At 40.7% G+C, this 19,431-nt stretch overlaps 1 protein-coding gene across 1 annotated transcript; it reads right to left on the reverse strand.

Moving 5' to 3' along the window:
* Positions 1–425: 425 nt before the first annotated feature.
* Positions 426–18,898, reverse strand: nudt18 (nudix (nucleoside diphosphate linked moiety X)-type motif 18; the record flags this gene model as incomplete). Its single annotated transcript, XM_080738829.1, has 7 exons — positions 18,847–18,898; positions 17,358–17,585; positions 16,237–16,347; positions 14,819–14,921; positions 14,327–14,450; positions 12,958–13,082; positions 426–805 (listed from the first exon to the last, which is right to left on the reverse strand). The coding sequence occupies exons 2-7, from the start codon at positions 17,523–17,525 to the stop codon at positions 426–428; spliced, it is 1,011 nt and encodes a 336-aa protein (XP_080594955.1). The 5' UTR covers positions 17,526–17,585; positions 18,847–18,898.
* Positions 18,899–19,431: the final 533 nt, after the last annotated feature.

The raw sequence follows: 19,431 nt of genomic DNA on the forward strand, positions 1-19,431 counted from the left end.
AGTAAATTTACCCCCATTGATTCCGGATCCGGAACGAATGGGGGTAAATTTATTGTTTTAGTCATCATTTTGGGGGTGAACTACTCCTTTAACATTGGTGAACCTTGCCCAGGCGCCAACCAATGCATTGATCAGACTTTCTGTCAGTGCCAACACTCCAACATAAGCGAAACAAACTACAAAATACAAACCACAAAACAGGCACTACTACCAGCACTGCCCAGGGCGCCGCAAGACAACATGACGCCTTGGCGTGAATTGCAGATGCATTGGCTGTGTAGTGTATGCGTGACTGAGACCTAAAACAGTTAAATAACGCAATCTGTTCCTTTCACAAAAAGGTTCATTTTCACAAACTCAACAGTTAAATCACTATTTTTCAAAATGCTAACAGTGTGATAGGAATTCAAATATTCTACGTGTAGTCAATACAGACTGTTGAGAGGCAAAATGGACTTGTTCTTGATTCGTTCCAGAATATCCTGTCTCAGTTCGTGGTTGTGTACTCTGTACCAGCGGTACCGGGGGTTTTCCAGGGGCGGAGGGGCACTTTCCACCGGCTCCAGACGCTCTCCGTCCTCGTCGCGCTGGGGGCGGTCTTCTACCAAAGCGACCAGCGCGTTGAGACACACGCCGTCCATTTTGCCCGGCTGCCTTCCGCTATGCTGTACGCCGAGCACGCCCAGAGTGCAGAGGTCATAGTCGTGGTAACGGCTGGGCGTGGCTTCCTGCAGCACCATGCTAGCAGCCCAGGTCACTGTGTGGGTCTTCACGGCGGCGGCTGCAGGCAGGTGGGCCGACGGAGCTTCAAAACAAACACATGAACAGTTTTGCAAGCATGTATGATGAGTACAAGAAGTGAACAACTCTAGAGCCTGACTGATGTAATCGGTCCAACTTCCTTGGAAAATGGCATCACCAATTCAAAGTAGAGCCTGTGGATGTAATATCCAGAACCAGTTTTTCAATATGTGTCATTACTCATATTGAATTCTTCAGTGTTTCAGGTAAATTAAATAATGAATAAAAACGAAGAAACAACTATTAAATAAATAAAAATAAAACATTGTGTGGATATCTCTAAAATCCCACAGCCCTTAATACCTGCCCTAATTGGGGTTAACACTGACTGTATAGTTACTATTAGGGATGCCCAGATCGGGATCGGGAGATCGGGATCGGGGGAGTTCGGGGCCGATTTCAAAAGATCGGAATCGGAAGAAAAAGATCGGGAAACACCTTGTCTTTATATATTAAAAAAATATATAAGCTGATGAGCTTTATTTTTTAATTTGTTTTGATACAATGCTGCACTGAGTGAAAAAAGAAGCTTGGATAGAATGGATACTGTTATTTAAATAAAAATAAAAAAACCTTAAGGGACAACATAAAAGCATTTTTCTTTTCTTTTTCCTTAATGCATTGCCGAAAGATCGGATCGGGAAGGAACGGGATCGAATCAGGAGCAACAATATTTGATCGGGATCGGTTCGGGAGCAAAAAAAAAATGTGATCGGGGCATCCCTACCCAGTAAACACTACCCGTCATTTAGCCCAATGGTTATGCTTAGCCCTCATTTGAACCGTCTATCGTCAGTCTGTCTATAGACCGATTGTAGCTGATTACATTTAATCCATTATTCCACACTTGTTGATTTAAAAAACAGCTTTAATATCCACACCTGGTTTTCAAATATTGGACTAAAGTAATTTTAAGAGCCAATTTCACTATATAGTCTAGTTGAGTTGTAGCCGTCATCTGAACGCTTCCATGTAACGATAGATCACCGGTTTAGGACAAACGTGTGTTAGACCATCTTTTTTTTTAAATACATTTTTATCAAGTTGTTCATTATCAGATGCTAACAGTATCTCATCCCGGTTCTACCTTAATAGTTGTAGTTTAATTGCATCCACTGAGCATTGCGCATCTTTTAGGCGTCTAAAAGACGTGCTGGCAATACCTTTGAAAAATTCTAAAAGTGTAATAAATAATGGCATAATGCCGTGGTACTGCTCATGACAGCATACTAGCCTATTACTTCTCTGAGTTACATAATTAATTCTGACACCAACAGACAAACACACAAGACTGCAGCCACATCCCCACCCCCAGCATACGATAATGATTAAATAAAATCGTTTTATAGCTATCCATCAATATAAAGTTAGTTTGTGTTGTCAAACAAAATGCACCGACGTAAAACGAACAGCGGGAGGCGATCAACTACTAATAGCTGCTGGACACATGTAAATTACAACGTGTTGCCGTGGTCCAGCGGTAGCGCGCAGGTCTCATTGTCAGAAGGTCCCGAGTTCGAATCCCGTCGACTCCCTGTGTCAAATAATAACAGTGCAAGAATCCATTACAAATACGATCAGCTGCGGTGGTTCAGGTAGCATACGGCTCTCAGAACCAAGGAATAGTGATTTTAAAGCCTGCTGGCTGCCATCATTTTCACTACATTTTCACTACTTTCGGCGGCCGCTAGGGGCCGCTAAAGGCGTTTAAATGACGGTGATGTATAGCCGGTGAAAAAACTTTAAAATTTAAACTCGTCACAGACCGGATCTAGCTATACGTCCGGTTAGGGCGAAGACGTCATTTGAACGTGTTATAACCCCCAAATTGCTTAGTGGGTAATTTTGGTTCCATTTGTTCACTCCAGATTTACGCTGCCAGCCAAATCCAGCCTGAATCAGATCTGTGCCACATCAAGAGTGGAATCCGATTTGTTTAAAATAGTCTAAATGCAGACAGGTCAGATGGAATCAGATCAGAGGTGGTTTCAGATCTGAATAAGATCTGAGTTCTAAAGATGTGTCTCAGTCTGAACGCAGTAACCTGATCTAACGAGCCAAGTCAGTCTATCTATCTAGGTCGTCCTCAGACGAGCCGAGCCCTCCATCGTTGTTTCCAGTCATCTCGGTTCTCCATACATCTGTTCTCATGGGTCAGACAGGAAACATGGGACACACAGCTGGTGGAAATCAACACAGAGCAACTCAGGTGAGAACTTTGACATTTAGAACTTGTATTGAATTATAGAATTGTATTGAATTAGAACTAGGTTTCTGAGCTAGGTTTCTGTGGGGGGTTTCAGCTGAAACTCCTTTGTTTCACATCTGCCTCTGTGAGTGGCTGGCTCTTCTCACATCTTCCAACTAATTTGCATGTCAAACTGCATATAAGTGGGGCAGGTGAAAAGACAAGCTCACTCATGGGTCAGACAGGAAACATGGGACACACAGCTGGTGGAAATCAACACAGAGCAACTCAGGTGAGAACTTCGACACTTTAGAACTTGTATTGAATTAGAACCACTTGTATTGAATTAGAACCATTCAGTGAGTTAAAACATCAGCATGTGGACCATTCAGATCCGGCAATCTGAGCTATCAGTCAGGGCGGGTGGGGCTCTTAGCCATGGTAGGCAACCCACCTAGGAGAAGGTCACTCTGAGGTAAAAACCAGGACTGTGAGAATTTGCGACCCCACAGTCCTTAAACTAGCATTGAAAAGCCAACCAAGTCAGTCAAACTGTCCAAAACATCACTTGCAGCTTGACCTGAGCGCCACTGATGTCCGAGAATTGCATTTTGAGGGTGTAATGAAAATAAAACAATAGTTCAGCCTATAGTTTACTTTACACTACAGAAGAAATAGCGAGCAGCTTTCAGTGGACAGAGGGATACATTCAACGTCTCCTGGCACTTTGTGGGGGAGAAATGTACAGGAACAATTAAGGCAATATATGAAGACATATCTCACGGCATGAAGAACATGGGTTCACAAATATATGCAATGTCAGAGGACATTTAAAAAATGTAAAAACACAGAGAGAAAAGTCATGACGCCTACGTCGTTACCACGGTAACCAAAGCAGATATGTCGACGCAGGGCGGCTTTGAGTTGATGTTGTTAAAATCAGTCTGAACACACAGATCCAATCTGGTCACTTGCAAATGCTGTGCGAAGTTCTGTGAACAGTCAGGCCAAAAGATTGGATTTGAGAAATAAATCAGATTTAGGCTAGACTGCAGTCTAAATCCAGCCTCAGAGTTATATGGAGGGTCCACATGGCCTAATCATGCCTGACAAACTGGGGGTCCTTGAAAGAACCTCTGAGTTGAGGATGTTTTATATGACCTTATACTGTATCTGTAGTTGACCTCTGATCTTTGTGCTGGAACATAGTGTAGAAATAATACTGCGCGCGCGCACGCACGCACACGCACACACGCACACGCACACGCACACGCACACACACACACACACACACACACACACACACACACACACACACACACACACACACACACATTTAGATCAGGGGTCCTTGAGGGGGTTCCAAGTGGTCCCCAGCTAAATTAGTGAACTTAGCGATTTTTTTTTACTTTTAACGTGGGCGCGTTTATGTCCATCGTATGATGGTGCACTGATCATGCACGATCCGCGTGCGCGCCGTTGTCCAGTTAATTCATCAGGCGCCCCAGCTGCCCATGGGGGTATGCAGTAGAGACCAGGCTACTGCATGTTTTTTGTGAGGGTATATCTACCCTAGGGGTCTGAGGCACAGCCCTTGTCACATTTCAAGACTGCAGAAAGGGGTTTTTAAAAAAAAGGATGACATTCTCAAGGTCGACAGAAGATAATATGACTCAAGTTTAGAGATGTTAGTCTTATACAGTAGCTCACACATCCTGATTGCACACTGTCTACTGTTATTTCAGCATGAGAAAAAGATAAGAGCACTTTATCGTCAATAACATTTTGAAAATGTGTCTTTGGCACACAGGCAGTTAGTCAGTATACAACAAATGCATTAAAAACTATATAAAATGCATCCCATAACAGCAGTGATCAAGGGCTGTAGGGGTTGGAACTATTTAAACATTTTCTTGTCTTGTTGTAACCCCTCTTTTTTGCTAGAGGTAGCCTACTTTAAGCCTCCTGCCTGCTGGTATAACAGCTCGAAAACTTTGGTTAAGTACATGCACCTTTGCAAGAGGAAATGGAAACAGTAAGTGTTTTGATCCACAAAATGAGGTTACTACTGACGTTCAGGTCACACAGGTGTCTTAGGAGAAGATGGGGTTGGACAGTGTTAAAAGCAGAGGAGAAGTCCATAAAGAGTACACTGACATACTGTATGTTTTAGGCTTGTTTAGGTGGCTTTGTATTTTATCCAACAGAGTAAGAGTGGTATCCTCTACACCTCTAGGTCTATAAGCAAACTGCATGGGGTCCATGGACGTGAGAGTTCCTTACTCACTACACACTCCATGCATTTGCTTAATAGAGGAGTGAGGGCAATTGGTCTAAAATCATTTGGCAATTTGACCTGAGCAGTTTTGGGCACTGGGACAATAGTTGCCGTTTTCCAAGCCTGGGGGACAAAGCTGATATTGAGGAACATCTGAAATAGCTGTTTATCGAGATACTGTGTACCAATTTGCGTGATATGTGGACACAATCAGCCTCCTGGTGGTGCTATAACAGGCCCATCTGAATAATTCGGGATAAAGGTTCAAGGAGTATGTGTGTACAGTTTTGTTGACGGACACACGGACAGACAGGGTGCAAAACATAGTCGATCTACGCGTTTCAGCCTGGCGGAGACAATCTGTCTATTTTCACTATTTTAAAATGTTTATTTCAAAATAGTACGAAAAACCCAAAAAAGTTTAGGCATAAGGGGTAAGATAGGGCCAATAGACGTATGGGCCCTGCACAATTTACATTTTTAGTAGGGCATTATATTTATATTAGTTTTACTCGGTTCCACAGATAAACATTGTATAGCCAATCTACAAGCTCACAACGCCTCGCAGCGTGAGGTGTTGTAGTTTCTCCTTCTTATATATTATTTGACAATGTGGCCAATGACCTGTTTTTATATTAGGCCTATAGTTTGTTTGACTTCAGAGAAATGAAAGTAAAGAAATTGAACTTCAGAGAAATGAAAGTGAAGAAATAGCAAGAAATAGAGTTATAAGAGATATATAAAGTACATTTCGTTGAAGTTGACTTTTTAACTGAAAAAAAGGGTATATCAATATTTTGGTTGATAAACTATCATTCTCCTCACCATGTGTGCTGCAGAGCTAGTGTGTCGATTCTTGCATAATGATAAGCAGGCAGACAGACTGTGATTGATTGATTGATTGATTGATTGATTAAATGTCGATTCTGTGCTCCACAACAAGCAGTGACCCTTTAAAAGTCTGTATCTAAATCAGCGTATCAAATGTGTCTCCAGAATGTGAACACTCCACAACAAGCAGTGACCCTTTAAAAGTCTGTATCTAAATCAACGTATCAAATGTGTCTCCAGAATGTGAACAAAGAACTGACACTTTATTCATGAGGACAGATTTACATATGTGAGGATCTGCACAGAAAAGGCAATACAGATAGATCCAAACACTGATCAGAAGAAGATTACATTATACCTGATACAACTGCTGCACATGCTTATTAACACACAGAGGAAAGATAACACAATGATGACAAACAATACAGAAATTTGACAGATGATTATTTTTCCTTTAGATACTCAAGGATAAATGAAACATCGTCTTCTCCAGATAGACAGATAGCTGAGACAGAACCAGACAACTTGTTTTGCATTTGTCTTTTGCAATCCTCTTGTGCAGGCCACAGAGCACAAGTTTGTGAATGTGGCCCAGGCATATAGTTGACAGTTATATTTATATCCCAAGGCCATACTACTATATGTTCCATCAAAGGATGATATATCATAAGCTTGGATGTAAAACAAATGTCCATAAACAAATCAAATGGGCAGACTATTTCAAAGATAGTAACAGTTTTCATTTTCATGAATGAAATCTGCAGGGGATTAACCCCTAAACCTAACCCTTAAACAGAATAGCTGGGAAGGAATTCATAAATATTGGCACCTGCATGGTGACTTGTTTTTTATAGTAATATTTTGGCACAATCTTAGTTATATTAATTATATGTATAGAGATGTATACAAAGTAATGAAAACAGTTCTTTATTACACATAACATATTTACAATATATGAATAAATCATCAAGGGAGGAGAAAAGAATGTTCAACAGTTGGTTGCCGTGTACGCATTCGACCCTGTTTTTCTCAGCTTTTCCAAGTGATGCGAGCAGCTTCTGGAAACTAAGCCGACCTCAATGTCATGGTACATATGGAAACTTTGGTCCCATCGCTTAGTCCGGGGGTCAGCAACCCGTGGCTCTAGAGCCGCATGCGGCTCTTTAGCGCCACCCTAGTGGCTCCCCGGAGCTTATTCAAAAATGTATGAAAATGGAAAAAGATGGGGGGAAAAAAAATATTTTTTGTTTTAATGATTTTTTTCTCGTCACTGTCGGGCAGAAACCTTTATCTCCAAGTTTCAAATTTGTATGTTTTTTTTTTGTTTTCGCAAAGTAAAGCCCTGCTTCATCATACAAGACTGACGCACAAAAGTAGTGAAAACAGCCGATCTACAAGTAGATCGGCTGTTTTCACTAGTTTAGTTAATTTTTTAAATGATAAATACAAAACGAAGTTTTGGACATGCAAGGTTTCCACCCGACAACGACGATATATAAGGCTTTTATAATTTTTTGCGGCTCCAGACAAATTTGTTTTGTTTTTTTTTTGGTCCAATATGGCTCTTTTAACATTTTGGGTTGCTGACCCCTGGCTTAGTCTCTTCTAAGTAAACGGAGGTGTTAAAACCACAGCTTTTCTAAGTGATGCAAGCAGCTTCCAGAAACTAAGCCGACCACAATGTCATGGTACATGGGGAAACTTTGGTCCCATCGCTTAGCTCTTCTACGGAGGTGTTAAAACCACAGCGCACCACGCCTTTCACACATCCAAGGCGTGTCAACAAACTCAACATGTTTAGAGAACAAACTTTCTACCAGTAAATGCAAGGGTGTTGACCTTATTCTGGCATGTATTTAGAGACCTGAGTGAGAATTGTATGATTAAGGTGTTTAATTAATGTGAAAAAATAAATAATAATAATGTTAATGTTAATAATGTTGTTAATCATTAGAAAAGTTGAATTGGTTACATCATTTATTTTTTACTTTTCACTTATTTGTAAAGATTTCTTTATCGCATTGTCAAAAGGGTTTTGTCTTTCATGTCAATAACAGAGACCCAATAGTTCTACTGATAAGCCGAAGGAAGTGCCTAAACCAGTACTAAACCAGTTATACTCACACTCAGGCCTGCAGGCCACTTCCGGCCCATGGCACTTTTTTTTTTTTTCTTTATAATTTTTATCCCACAATTTTGTAACCTATTTTTTCACCCTAATTGCCTAGGTAAACCTGGGCTCTGCTCTCCCTCTGCCGCGCCTGGGGAGACAACCTCATGCTTCCTTCTATGCATGAGGAGTCCAAGTTGCTTCTTTTCACCTGACAGTGGAGATTTCCCTGGTTTGGACGTAGCGCGTGGAAGGAACACGTTATTCCAACCAGTTCCTTTCCCCTCCATCAGGCGCCCCGGCTGGCCAGGGGGAGGCATTATTGCCATGGCACAATTTTGACTGGCCCACCAATCAATCAATCGATCGAAAAGAAAAAAAGAAGAAGAAGAAGCGAAGTGAGCAGTGCTTTTTATGAGTTCATATCATCATGCAAATTCAATACCATTATGTTTAATTTGCCAGAAAACAGTGTCAGTTGTTACAGTAAGATCGACAATATATTAAGGCACCAATGAAAGACAGAAGTTATCAAGTATCATTAATGTTGTCATTTCATCAACTGGCCCCTTGCCATTTTGGTAATGTGGACCACTGGTTCAGCTATTTAAGTATCCCTGGCCTAAACTATGGCTGGGCAATATATCAATATTATATGGATATTGTGATATGTGATAATCAATTTTGGATATTGTATTATTATGATATGGCTTAAGTGTCGTCTTTTCCGCCAGTTGACCCTCTAGGCAACTGTAACATACTAGATGTGACGAGGGCCACTACACCATGTTATGAGTCAGAATCCACGATTGTATCACAATTGTTTTTTCATGTTCGTTTTTAGAATTTGTATTATTATGATTATTAATGTAAAAGAAGAAGGCTGCACACTCGTAGCCACAGTGCAGGATTTATTTATATAGAAACCAACGTTCAGACCTGGAAAGGTCTTCTTCAGGGAATAACAACAGCATAAAGAAAAAACACACCATATCCACCTGTCTCTGCGGGAATTTACTGTAGAATTATGTTTGGGAAGCATCTGGTAAGATTGTAGAGAACAGCTGAGAACAGCCGTCATACAAGCTCATGTCTCGTCGTGTCTCGTCGACTGTTGTGAGCTTATATGGTAGATCACACTTGGCTTGGCACACTCTGCTCGGCACACTCAGCTCGGCTATATATATATATATATATATATATATATATTAGGGTGCAACAATACTTGTACCGGTATTGAACCGTTCAATACGAGGGTGTACCGAACCGAATTACCCTGTACCGAACAATACAATACAACTCCACATCCACATTCCCCTGGAACCCCCTCAAGGACCCCTAGGGGTCTGCAGAGCCCACTTAGTTATAAACATATATTTATAAATCAAGGACATTTCTGTTCATTTTTTGTATCGAAAAATTATCGAACCGTGACACCAAAATATTGAACCGAACTGTGAATTTTGTGAACCGTTGCACCCCTAATATTAGTGATGCCCGATCACGTGATCGGATCGGCCGCCGATATGGTCATTTTTTTAAGATCGGAGATCGGGAAAAAAATATCGATTTTTTTTTTTTTTTTTTTTTTCAAAAAAATATTTTCTGGGAGTACTGAAAGTTACAGGTAAGGTGAATGCGATATGAAATGTAAGCTTACCATAATCACAGTAATCCTTAATCATTTTCAATCGAGAAATGAGACAGACACAGCCCTGCAGAGGGGAGGTGATTGTGTCAGACTCTGTGTCCAGCTGGCAGCTGATGCCAATCTATCTATAAATGCGACAAATCTCTGTCTGTTTGTTTGTAATCCGCGTATCTCGAGAACCGTTCGTCCCACCGGCTTCAGATTCGGCACGCGCGTTCCCCGCCGCCGCGCGGAGTGCAGTGCCAGGCCTCGACCCGACCCGACTCGCGGTTTTCCGAAACCGGCGCGAAACGTTCGGAATCTCCTTATGCGGAGCTGATTGTTAACATCAGGCTGTTCCGGAGGAAATCGGCGCAAGCGCTGAGTCATTGTGACATCACTTCATAAAAGGCTCTGACATCACGTACGCCACATGAGTCAACACAAAATCTCTGTGAATGTGTATGTATGTATGTAATCCGCGTATCTCGAGAACCCTTCTTCCCACCGGCACGCGCGTTCTCCAGATATGGGCATAAAGTCTGACATCAGAGTTTTCCGCAACCGGTACTGTGTGTGCAGAGATCTTCATATATGGGCATAAGTGGACAAAGACAAACAGATGGTCAAAACGGGTCCTATGACAACAGGTATATTGGGGTTTGCATTAAAGGGTGGGGCATTCATGGGGTTTGCATTAAAGGGTGGGGCATTCATTCCCTATTTCAAATTCGGCACGTGCGTTCCCCACCGCAGCAGGTAGTGCAGTGCTCGGCCTCAACCCGACCCGACCCACGATTGTTTGAAAAAGCGACAGAAATCTCATATATGGGCATAAAATGGACGCAGATAAACAGATATCTCCATATATGGCATATATGGGCATACAATGGATGCAGAATCACAAAGATCTCCATATACGGGCATAAAAGGGACACAGACAGACAGATACAGAGATCTCCATATATGGGCATAAAATGGATGCAGATAGACAGATATCTCCATATATGGGCATATATGGGCATAAAATGGACCCAGAACTATAACTGCAGTGATCTCCATATATGGACATAAAATGGACACCGACAGACAGATACAGATATCTCCATATATGGGCAAAAATGGACACAGGCAGACAAATGGTCAAAACGGGTCCTATGAAAACAGGTATAATGGGGTTTGCATTAAAGGGCGGGGCATTCATTCCCTATTTACATTGTTCCGAGTTGGCCAGGTCGCCGACTAGACGCTGGGCCGCCCGAAGGGCGGCCCAGCTTCTAGTAAGTAATAATTGGCCCCTTGTCAATGGATCAAAGGAAGGCAATTATGTCTCTCTGCAGTGTCAACTAGCTGCTACAGATGCATACTTTTCAAGCAGACTGGTTAATTGGTTCTTAACTTATTTTGTTTCAACTTTAAAACTGGCCAGTGTTTTACCAGTTTTTATATAGTTGGTTGATTATTTTTGATGCTGTAATGGTCTATTTTATTTAATTTTTTGAGGTATTAAACAGGTTTTAAAAGTCCTTAAATCGTGACTTCACTGCCAAATTTCAAAGGCCACACCAAAGGTCCGCTGCACAATGCTTGAGAAACACTGCACTAGTAGGCCTATATCACTATACACTACTCATAAGCTTTGTTTTTAATTTGTTGATTCAGTGCTGCACTAAGTGATAGAATGAATAGAATTTTTTTTCTTAATGCCTTGCCAAAAGATCGGATCGGGAAAGATCGGGATCGAATCGGAAGCAATGATATTTGATCGGTATCGGATCGGGAGCAAAAAAAACCTGATCGGGGCATCCCTAGTTACTATGTATGTATAACTGTCTATTTATGGTGGTAGTATGTTTGATATCTCATTTTCTGTATATTTTTTATGAAGAAATGGCTGTCACTGACATCACTAAGGGGAGGGCCTATATATACCCTCCCCTTTCACTGTTCTGGTTGACTCTGAGGAAGACTAAACGTCGAAACGTCAGTCACCCTGTCGCTCTACAATAAATGAACGTGCAGACAGTTGAGTGCTCCATCTTTTATTTGGGTAGTCATTTTTGTGCCAGGTAATGTCTTTTTTATATAGTTTGTCCTTGTTGAGCACCGACAAGTCCTTCTACCAATAACTTCTGGCTGAAGCGCGCAGACATCTCCTACTTGTAGAGCCTGTGGAGCTTGGTTGGCGGATAGTGTAGGTGGGCAAGTGTGTTCAGAGACCAGGTCCTTTGGCTTTCCAAAGTAATTGAATGCTATTGGATATCATCTGAGTCAGTCTAAAATGTACATTCTTTCACACACATGAACAACAAATGTATAGGCTACCAAACCAATGTATAGTTAAGTTACTAAAGTTGTTACCAGTTACCAGTTGTTAATCCGGCCATGGAGGGAGGGAGTTAGCGATGTGATTATGTGATTTTATTTTGGGCAGCTGTCCTTCCCGCATCTGGCAGCTCTAACTGTTGCGTTTAGTCTGGTTCATGTGAATTGATCATACACTATGTCTACTATAATATGTTTGTTTGCAAATATAGTTTGGTTCGTGTAATATGCCGCTCTAATGCCAGTAGGAAGAAAAAAAAGAAAAAACATGTGACTCAGATGATGAAGTATCGTCATGTGACCACTTAGCGTGATTGCAGTTGTTAAGACTGCAATATGAATAATATATATCTTGGCTATGTTGAACTTACTTTATAGTCCAGGCCTCTGATAAGGATCCCTAAACTTACAACCAATACATTTTATGTTTATCCCAGCGGAGAAAGGAATTTACAATAATGTCTGAACTACATTGAAGATGGCAGCACATCTAGTATTATGCAATCAAGTGCACTGTCTGCTTCAAATAACTTTGACATTATTAACTTGAGAGCAAGACTTCTCAAGTGAAGAGTAGGGAGACCACATCCAACCACTGCAGTGCGCTAAAATAAAATACCTTGTGATCAAGTCTCAGATTTACCTGTACATGTACAAACATGTACATCTACATCTATGTTATGTACATTATACTCTTGGACATTCCAGAGTGCACACCAGGACATTATACACATACTGTACAAATACAAAATAACATCTATAATAGGTTCTGTGGTTGAGAAGAGGCGTTGTACCTGTGACCAGCAGTACCCACAGTTCCTGCTGTGAGTTGGTGAAGGTCATGATGATTCTCTGGGCAACGTGTTGACAGGGCATGTCTATGGGCAAGGTGGTGGGATGCCAGGCCGACTGGCGGTACCTATAAACACACACACATGATTATAAAAGACTTGTATTTTCACTCTATATAGGCCTGATAGGCATGTTTGTCAAGTATGGTTTACTGTGCGTTGCGTTGGATTTTCCATTTCATATGCACTAGAACGAAGATATGATCCTAACCGCTTCCTCTCAGAATGAGTGAACAAACTGTGAAACCACATCCAGATGAAGAGATAAAGGTGTGGAGGACAGTTGACGTGTCAAAAATGGAGAGAGATATGCCAGAATGTCTTGTTCAGTGATGGTCCATTTCAGACTAAAGTGACTAAAGTGATATAATTGTGATTTTCATTTATCCCAGGGTAGCTTAGCAGAACTATTGGCACACTGTATGTATCCTTGCAAATAATTAGGGTGTAATGATTAACTGATTAATTGAGTAGCCAAGGACTTCCACTAGATAAATTGAGTTGCATATCAAACTGTTGTTAGTTTTCTTCCATTCAACTGCGTGAGACGTTTTCAAAACTAGCTCACCATATTTAGCTGACTGTCTCATCAATGTCTGTCTCTAACTAGATGAAGTATTCCACAGGTCTTTATGGGTTGCCTCCATGTGATGCTGCTGCTTTGGTGGCTACATAGATCTGTTTAACAGCACTGTTGTGTAAAGTTTGTTTGTTTACACATTATCTTTGCATTAGATTCATGGTACTGTGTATTTTCAGACATAAAATCTTTTTTGAGGAAAACTAAGTTACTTAAGGCCCATTCCCACTGGGCCAGATAACAGATATCTGGAGATATTTCTCCAGATATTTTTCCATGCAAAGTGGATGGTAGATACAGATAAAAAAAAAGTCTACCACAGATATTTGCCACAGATACTTTTATCTGTGGCAAATATTTTTTTTATCTGCATCTACCATCCACTTTGCATGGAAAAATATCTGGAGAAATATCTCCAGATATCTGTTATCTGGCCCAGTGGGAATGGGCCTTTAGGTCTGAGGACCCCCTGTCAAAGACTCGAATGGTTCACATTAAGCTATTTAGGCCTTCACCAAAATGTGAACGTTTGTCTCTCCACCTCTCTGTCCTGTCTCTGGCTCTCTGTGTGCTGTCTGTCTCTCCACTGCTAGCCTAGCACAGCTAAACAATCCACCCATGTTAAAACAAGGTGGGGATGTATACTGCAGTTAGTTAGCTGCATTAGTATATAGGCTGGCTATGCCAGGCTACTCCACTGCACCATAGTGTCATAAAACTCTTTGTTCATACTTGAGTCCGACGTCAATGAGTGGAAGGATGTCTCGTCCTCTGAGAGACAGGGGGGATGTTCTGTCCCACCAGGCTGCCTGTAGAGACTCCTGATCAGCTTCTAGGGGAGTTTTCAGACTCCCACCTACAGTCAGACAGAGTGGGAGAAAGTTATGTTAACACGTTTTGTACGAAGTTGAGTCTTTCACAAAAGCAAACATATTCTAGTGAATTTCATAACGTTTTTTTTTTTTAAATGAAAGATTCAAGTCTAAATTACACCTGTTATCTCAATATACATATACCCAGAGTACCTATATACAACAGTACACAATTAAAATATATTATAGCCAATACATCCAGAATACACACAGTACTAATTAAAGGTTTAGACACACCTACTCATTAAAGTTAAAAAAACTATAACATACATGTAATGCCTATGGAATTATTTAGTAACAAAACAGACAAAACAACTACAATCATGAACATATGTGTGACCTCTACTCTGACCTGTGACCTTGACCAGGAAGATGAATCTGATCCACTGAGGTCCCTGTTCCTGGATCAGCAGCAAGGTGATTGGTTGGCAGTCAAACCCCGCCTCCTCTTTCACCTGACAAACGGTAAACGTTCTTTAAATGTGTTCATACAGCTTGAATGCTAGCTTTCACATACAGTACCTTTAAATGTGTTCATACAGCTTGAATGCTAGCTTTCACATACAGTACCTTTAAATGTGTTCATACAGCTTGAATGCTAGCGTTCACATACAGTACCTTTAAATGTGTTCATACAGCTTGAATGCTAGCGTTCACATACAGTACCTTTAAATGTGTTCATACAGCTTGAATGCTAGCTTCCACTTACAGTACCTCTCTCTCAGGTTGACAGGAATTATTTCAGGGGAATGTGACCAATGATTCAGGGAGATGTGTGTTTATTGACACTGCACGCTTGCTGCCAACTGCCAACAAAACGAAAGTAAAATATTCCAAGACAAGGTTTCTGCCTGACAGTCATGAGATATTGAATAATCGTGTAAAGAGTTTTAGAAACACAAAACCGGTAATGACATCTCTTACAAAATGTCCATAATCATATAATCAAAAAAAAATTGATTATAAAATATCACAGATAATTTGACGGACCATGATTCCTATAATTATGTCCAAAGCATGGATCAAGGAAAGGAGGTCACATCACATGTTTAAATTTAAGCCTAGAATTATTTAATGCTTTAACTATTGAAAAATAGCAGATATACAAGCTCACAGAGCGGCATAGAGTGCCACGGTGCGAGCTTGTAGATCTGCTATTATATTATCTGCCAAATACATGTCATTTTGGGGGTCCTTGACATGAAAAGGCTTGAGAACCACTGATTAACAAGAAGGATTTAGAAGACATTTATGGAACCGGGTAAAAAATATTCAAAGACTTGCACAAATGTTCACGATTTTTCAAAAATAGCAGATATACAAGCTTGCAGTGCGGCTGTGAGCTTGTATATCTGCTATTTTTTAATAGTTAAAGCATAAAATAATGGTTAAAGTGTTTCAAATCCAAAGTGACACAGTTTTGCGTTCAGGCCTAAATGGGTTCATGCCCATGTGTGTCTACTCTACTGTATGAGTCCTGTACAGTGTCTACTCTACTGTATGCGTCCTGTACAGTGTCTACTCTACTGTATGCGTCCTGTACAGTGTCTACTCTACTGTATGAGTCCTGTACAGTGTCTACTCTACTGTATGCGTCCTGTACAGTGTCCTTGTTATTGCACCTCCTCTCACCTCCCTCCTCAGGGAGGTGTCTACTCTACTGTATGAGTCCTGTACAGTGTGTCTACTCTACTGTATGAGTCCTGTACAGTGTGTCTACTCTACTGTATGTGTCCTGTACAGTGTCCTTGTTATTGCACCTCCTCTCACCTCCCTCCTCAGAGCCTCCTCGATGCTCTCTCCTTCCTCCATCCTGCCAGCAGGGAGGTACCACTGTTTGAAGCACTCCTGCTTCGCCTCCTGCACCATCAACACCTCCTCCTGACGGGACACACAACCGTAATCACTACAAATTCATAGAGCCAGTATCTTGCAGTAGGAAGAACGCACATGCATTATGTAACAAGACTAAAGGTCCTTACACAACTTAAGCATTTCTTCCCCTTGCACGATCCATTCGCACCAAAATACATATTGTTGTTAGTGTCCTGAATACCATCCAATTTAGAGGGAAAGTGCAGACCTATGCCATCTGCTGGTTGTAATCAAAATGTATTTTAAATCATTTCCACATAGGGCATTTATAAAATGCTGCATTATACAATCGCTTAACTAAAAAAAAAAAAAAATCATCTCTATGCCTCATTCTTTGTAGTCCATTTTGGAAGTGAAAGTTGTATTTCTGTCTTTTACTGTCAATCATTTGAAACACAGACAGTGTCCAAATATGACTGAAATGTGCAATAGAATACTTTGTGTTGTTGCATTAGTGCAGTTCATTGTTAACTCATGTTATGGAGGCAAACAGCCCAGTGATTCAATGAGATGGTAACAGTATAGGTGGGCACCTCTGTGTTAAATTGGCTATTTTTCTGAAAATGTTAAAAAAATATATATTTGGAAAATGTTTTTAAGGTCCTACGTCTGGCTTTGTGTGTAGATCTGTATGAGCGTCCGTACGAGCACAGAACTCCATGTATGGAGATAGCCCTCGTCAAGAACAGAATGGCCCATTGGCCCATACAAGGAGATATGCACGTGTGTTGAGTTTGATACCATGTGAAAAGTGCATCACTCACTTCGCACCAGTGCGATTTGTAAAGTAAAGTATACATGATTAGAACATGCTTAAATATTCGATTATGGTCTAACATTTCTAGAATTGCTACAAATTGCTACTGATTTTAAATCGAGGTGCCCAGATGTCCCCAGATGTCCCCAGATGTCCCTAGATGTCCCCAGTGCCAGCGGCCCATCCATCCTGAGATTCCCTCCTCAAAGGCCTGCAACGTAAAACCCAAACACACACATACATTTTACGTTGTGCTGACCTTATCGTTGAAGATGACGGCACAGACGATGTAGGACACGGTCTTCCTCAGAACCGCTGGTCTGGCCAGCTCAGGGATCACATCTAACAGTGTGACCTCCAACCCCTCACCGCTCAACAGCCGACCCATCTGCTTCTCCAGCTCCTTCTCTTCCACCTCCATCTGCATGATGGCTGCTGGCTGGAGGAGAGGTCAGGGCAACGGAATGGACACACACTCCTGGAGCCGCTGGATAACATAGTAGTGAACAACGCTGATTGAGTTGGTGGTTACTTTACGTAACACACATTAGTTACACACATTACATGGATTAAAGCAACATTAATTCTCATGATTGAAATATTTCCTAATTGCTATTTGGGAAACAGTGCTGTGAACACAAACAATATGTGAAATTATGATTTTTTAGTTTTAATATGCGTGGGGTGGCTCACAGTAGCTGACAGAGTACATCATCCTGCAATGGGCCTGGTGTACAAGATACACTACACCAATAAGATACCCAATACCCATGTACCTGACAAATACTTCCTAAACGTCAAGATTGTCCACAATTACAACACCAGAGGCAGCTCCACAAATCACGTTCAACCCAGATTTGACTTTAAAAAAGGCTCAAATTCGTTCTCCACTAACATGTGGAACGCGGCCCTACCGAAAAGCTTACAAGGATCTCCTTTTAGTTGACAGTGTACCAGTGATTTGTACTGTCATGAAACTGTACTTTTTCCTATGCAACCTTCTAATAAATTCTTCAATCAATCAATCAATCAATCAATCAATCCTGCTGTTTTACATAGTGTATATATATCCCAGACCATTAGGATTTTAGGCCAACAGCCACAGTCTGGTCAGTACAAGAGCAGATTGTGTGCACATCTAGCCTGTGTTTAGGCCAGGTGCAGGACATGAAGGCAAGAATTAAATTGGAGGTTAAACCTCAGCACACTGGTTTGAAGCTCCCAAATAATTAATGATGCAACATTTTGACCTCAAAGATCTTCATCAGGTCTTCAGAGCATCCAGGCTTGATGGTAGTACAACCACATTGTAAAGGGACATTTCTTATTGTTCTGTGCTCCATTACTAATCTGTTCATTTTACATAATAATATAGCCTATACTAGTCTACTCTGTTGACAACAACAATGAGATGAATGGAATGCAAGAGGTCAGGTCATGGTGTGATGTGATGATAATCAATCATGGTAAATAAAAAAAGGGGGAAAATCATGAATGAGTGAATATGAAAGCAGGATTTAGTAACAGTAACTTTATATCTCTGATCCTCACCCTGTAAACTGTTTGACTTTAGCTGGTCGATAAGGCTATTAGTTGAGTTGAGCTGTAATCTTAATCTGTTCCCTCTCCATTTATAATATTAACCAGCTAGTCAAAGCTGGTTAATGTTGTCAAAGCTTCACTGACACTAAACAACATTTGGTGAACATATTATAAACTTGCAGAGTGTATATAAATAGATGTCAAACCTTTAGGCGTTAATAAAATACGTCCACTTGTCAACCAAACTGACAGGAGGCCACCATGTTTGTTTTGACATGATGATCAACAACTTCACATCCTGTGTGTCAAATTAAAAGTATGTCCTATGCCGGCCTTTGGGAGCGTTCCCTTGTTCCTCGTAAATTGCTACATTTATTTTTGTTGTCAGTTAAATATACCAAGTATGTGTAATATTTAAATAAACTAATATTCTTTATGAAACGTGGATTCGTTTAAAAGTGAGGACGATCAAGGAAATTAAAATAGACAGAATAACCCGGAAGTTGTTCTTGACACTTCAACCAGCGTCAAGCTGGCCATAATGAAACAACATTTCCCCGGTGTAAACTTCAAAACAATAACTTAAAAATTACTGTGTATATAATAATAACAAAAATTTATGATAATAATAATAATATAAAATCACACCAGACGTTTGATGAGGATAATTTAACCTTTAAAACAAACAAAGATTTTACATTTGATCTAAAAGTAAAAAAAAAAAAAAAAAAAGTCTAAACAAACTTTCTTTGCTTCCCAGGAGTATTTCTGAAATGATGTCTCTAAACGCA

The sequence above is a fragment of the Nannobrachium achirus genome, assembly GCF_963921795.1.
Source record: "Nannobrachium achirus genome assembly, chromosome: 12".
Taxonomy (NCBI): domain Eukaryota; kingdom Metazoa; phylum Chordata; class Actinopteri; order Myctophiformes; family Myctophidae; genus Nannobrachium; species Nannobrachium achirus.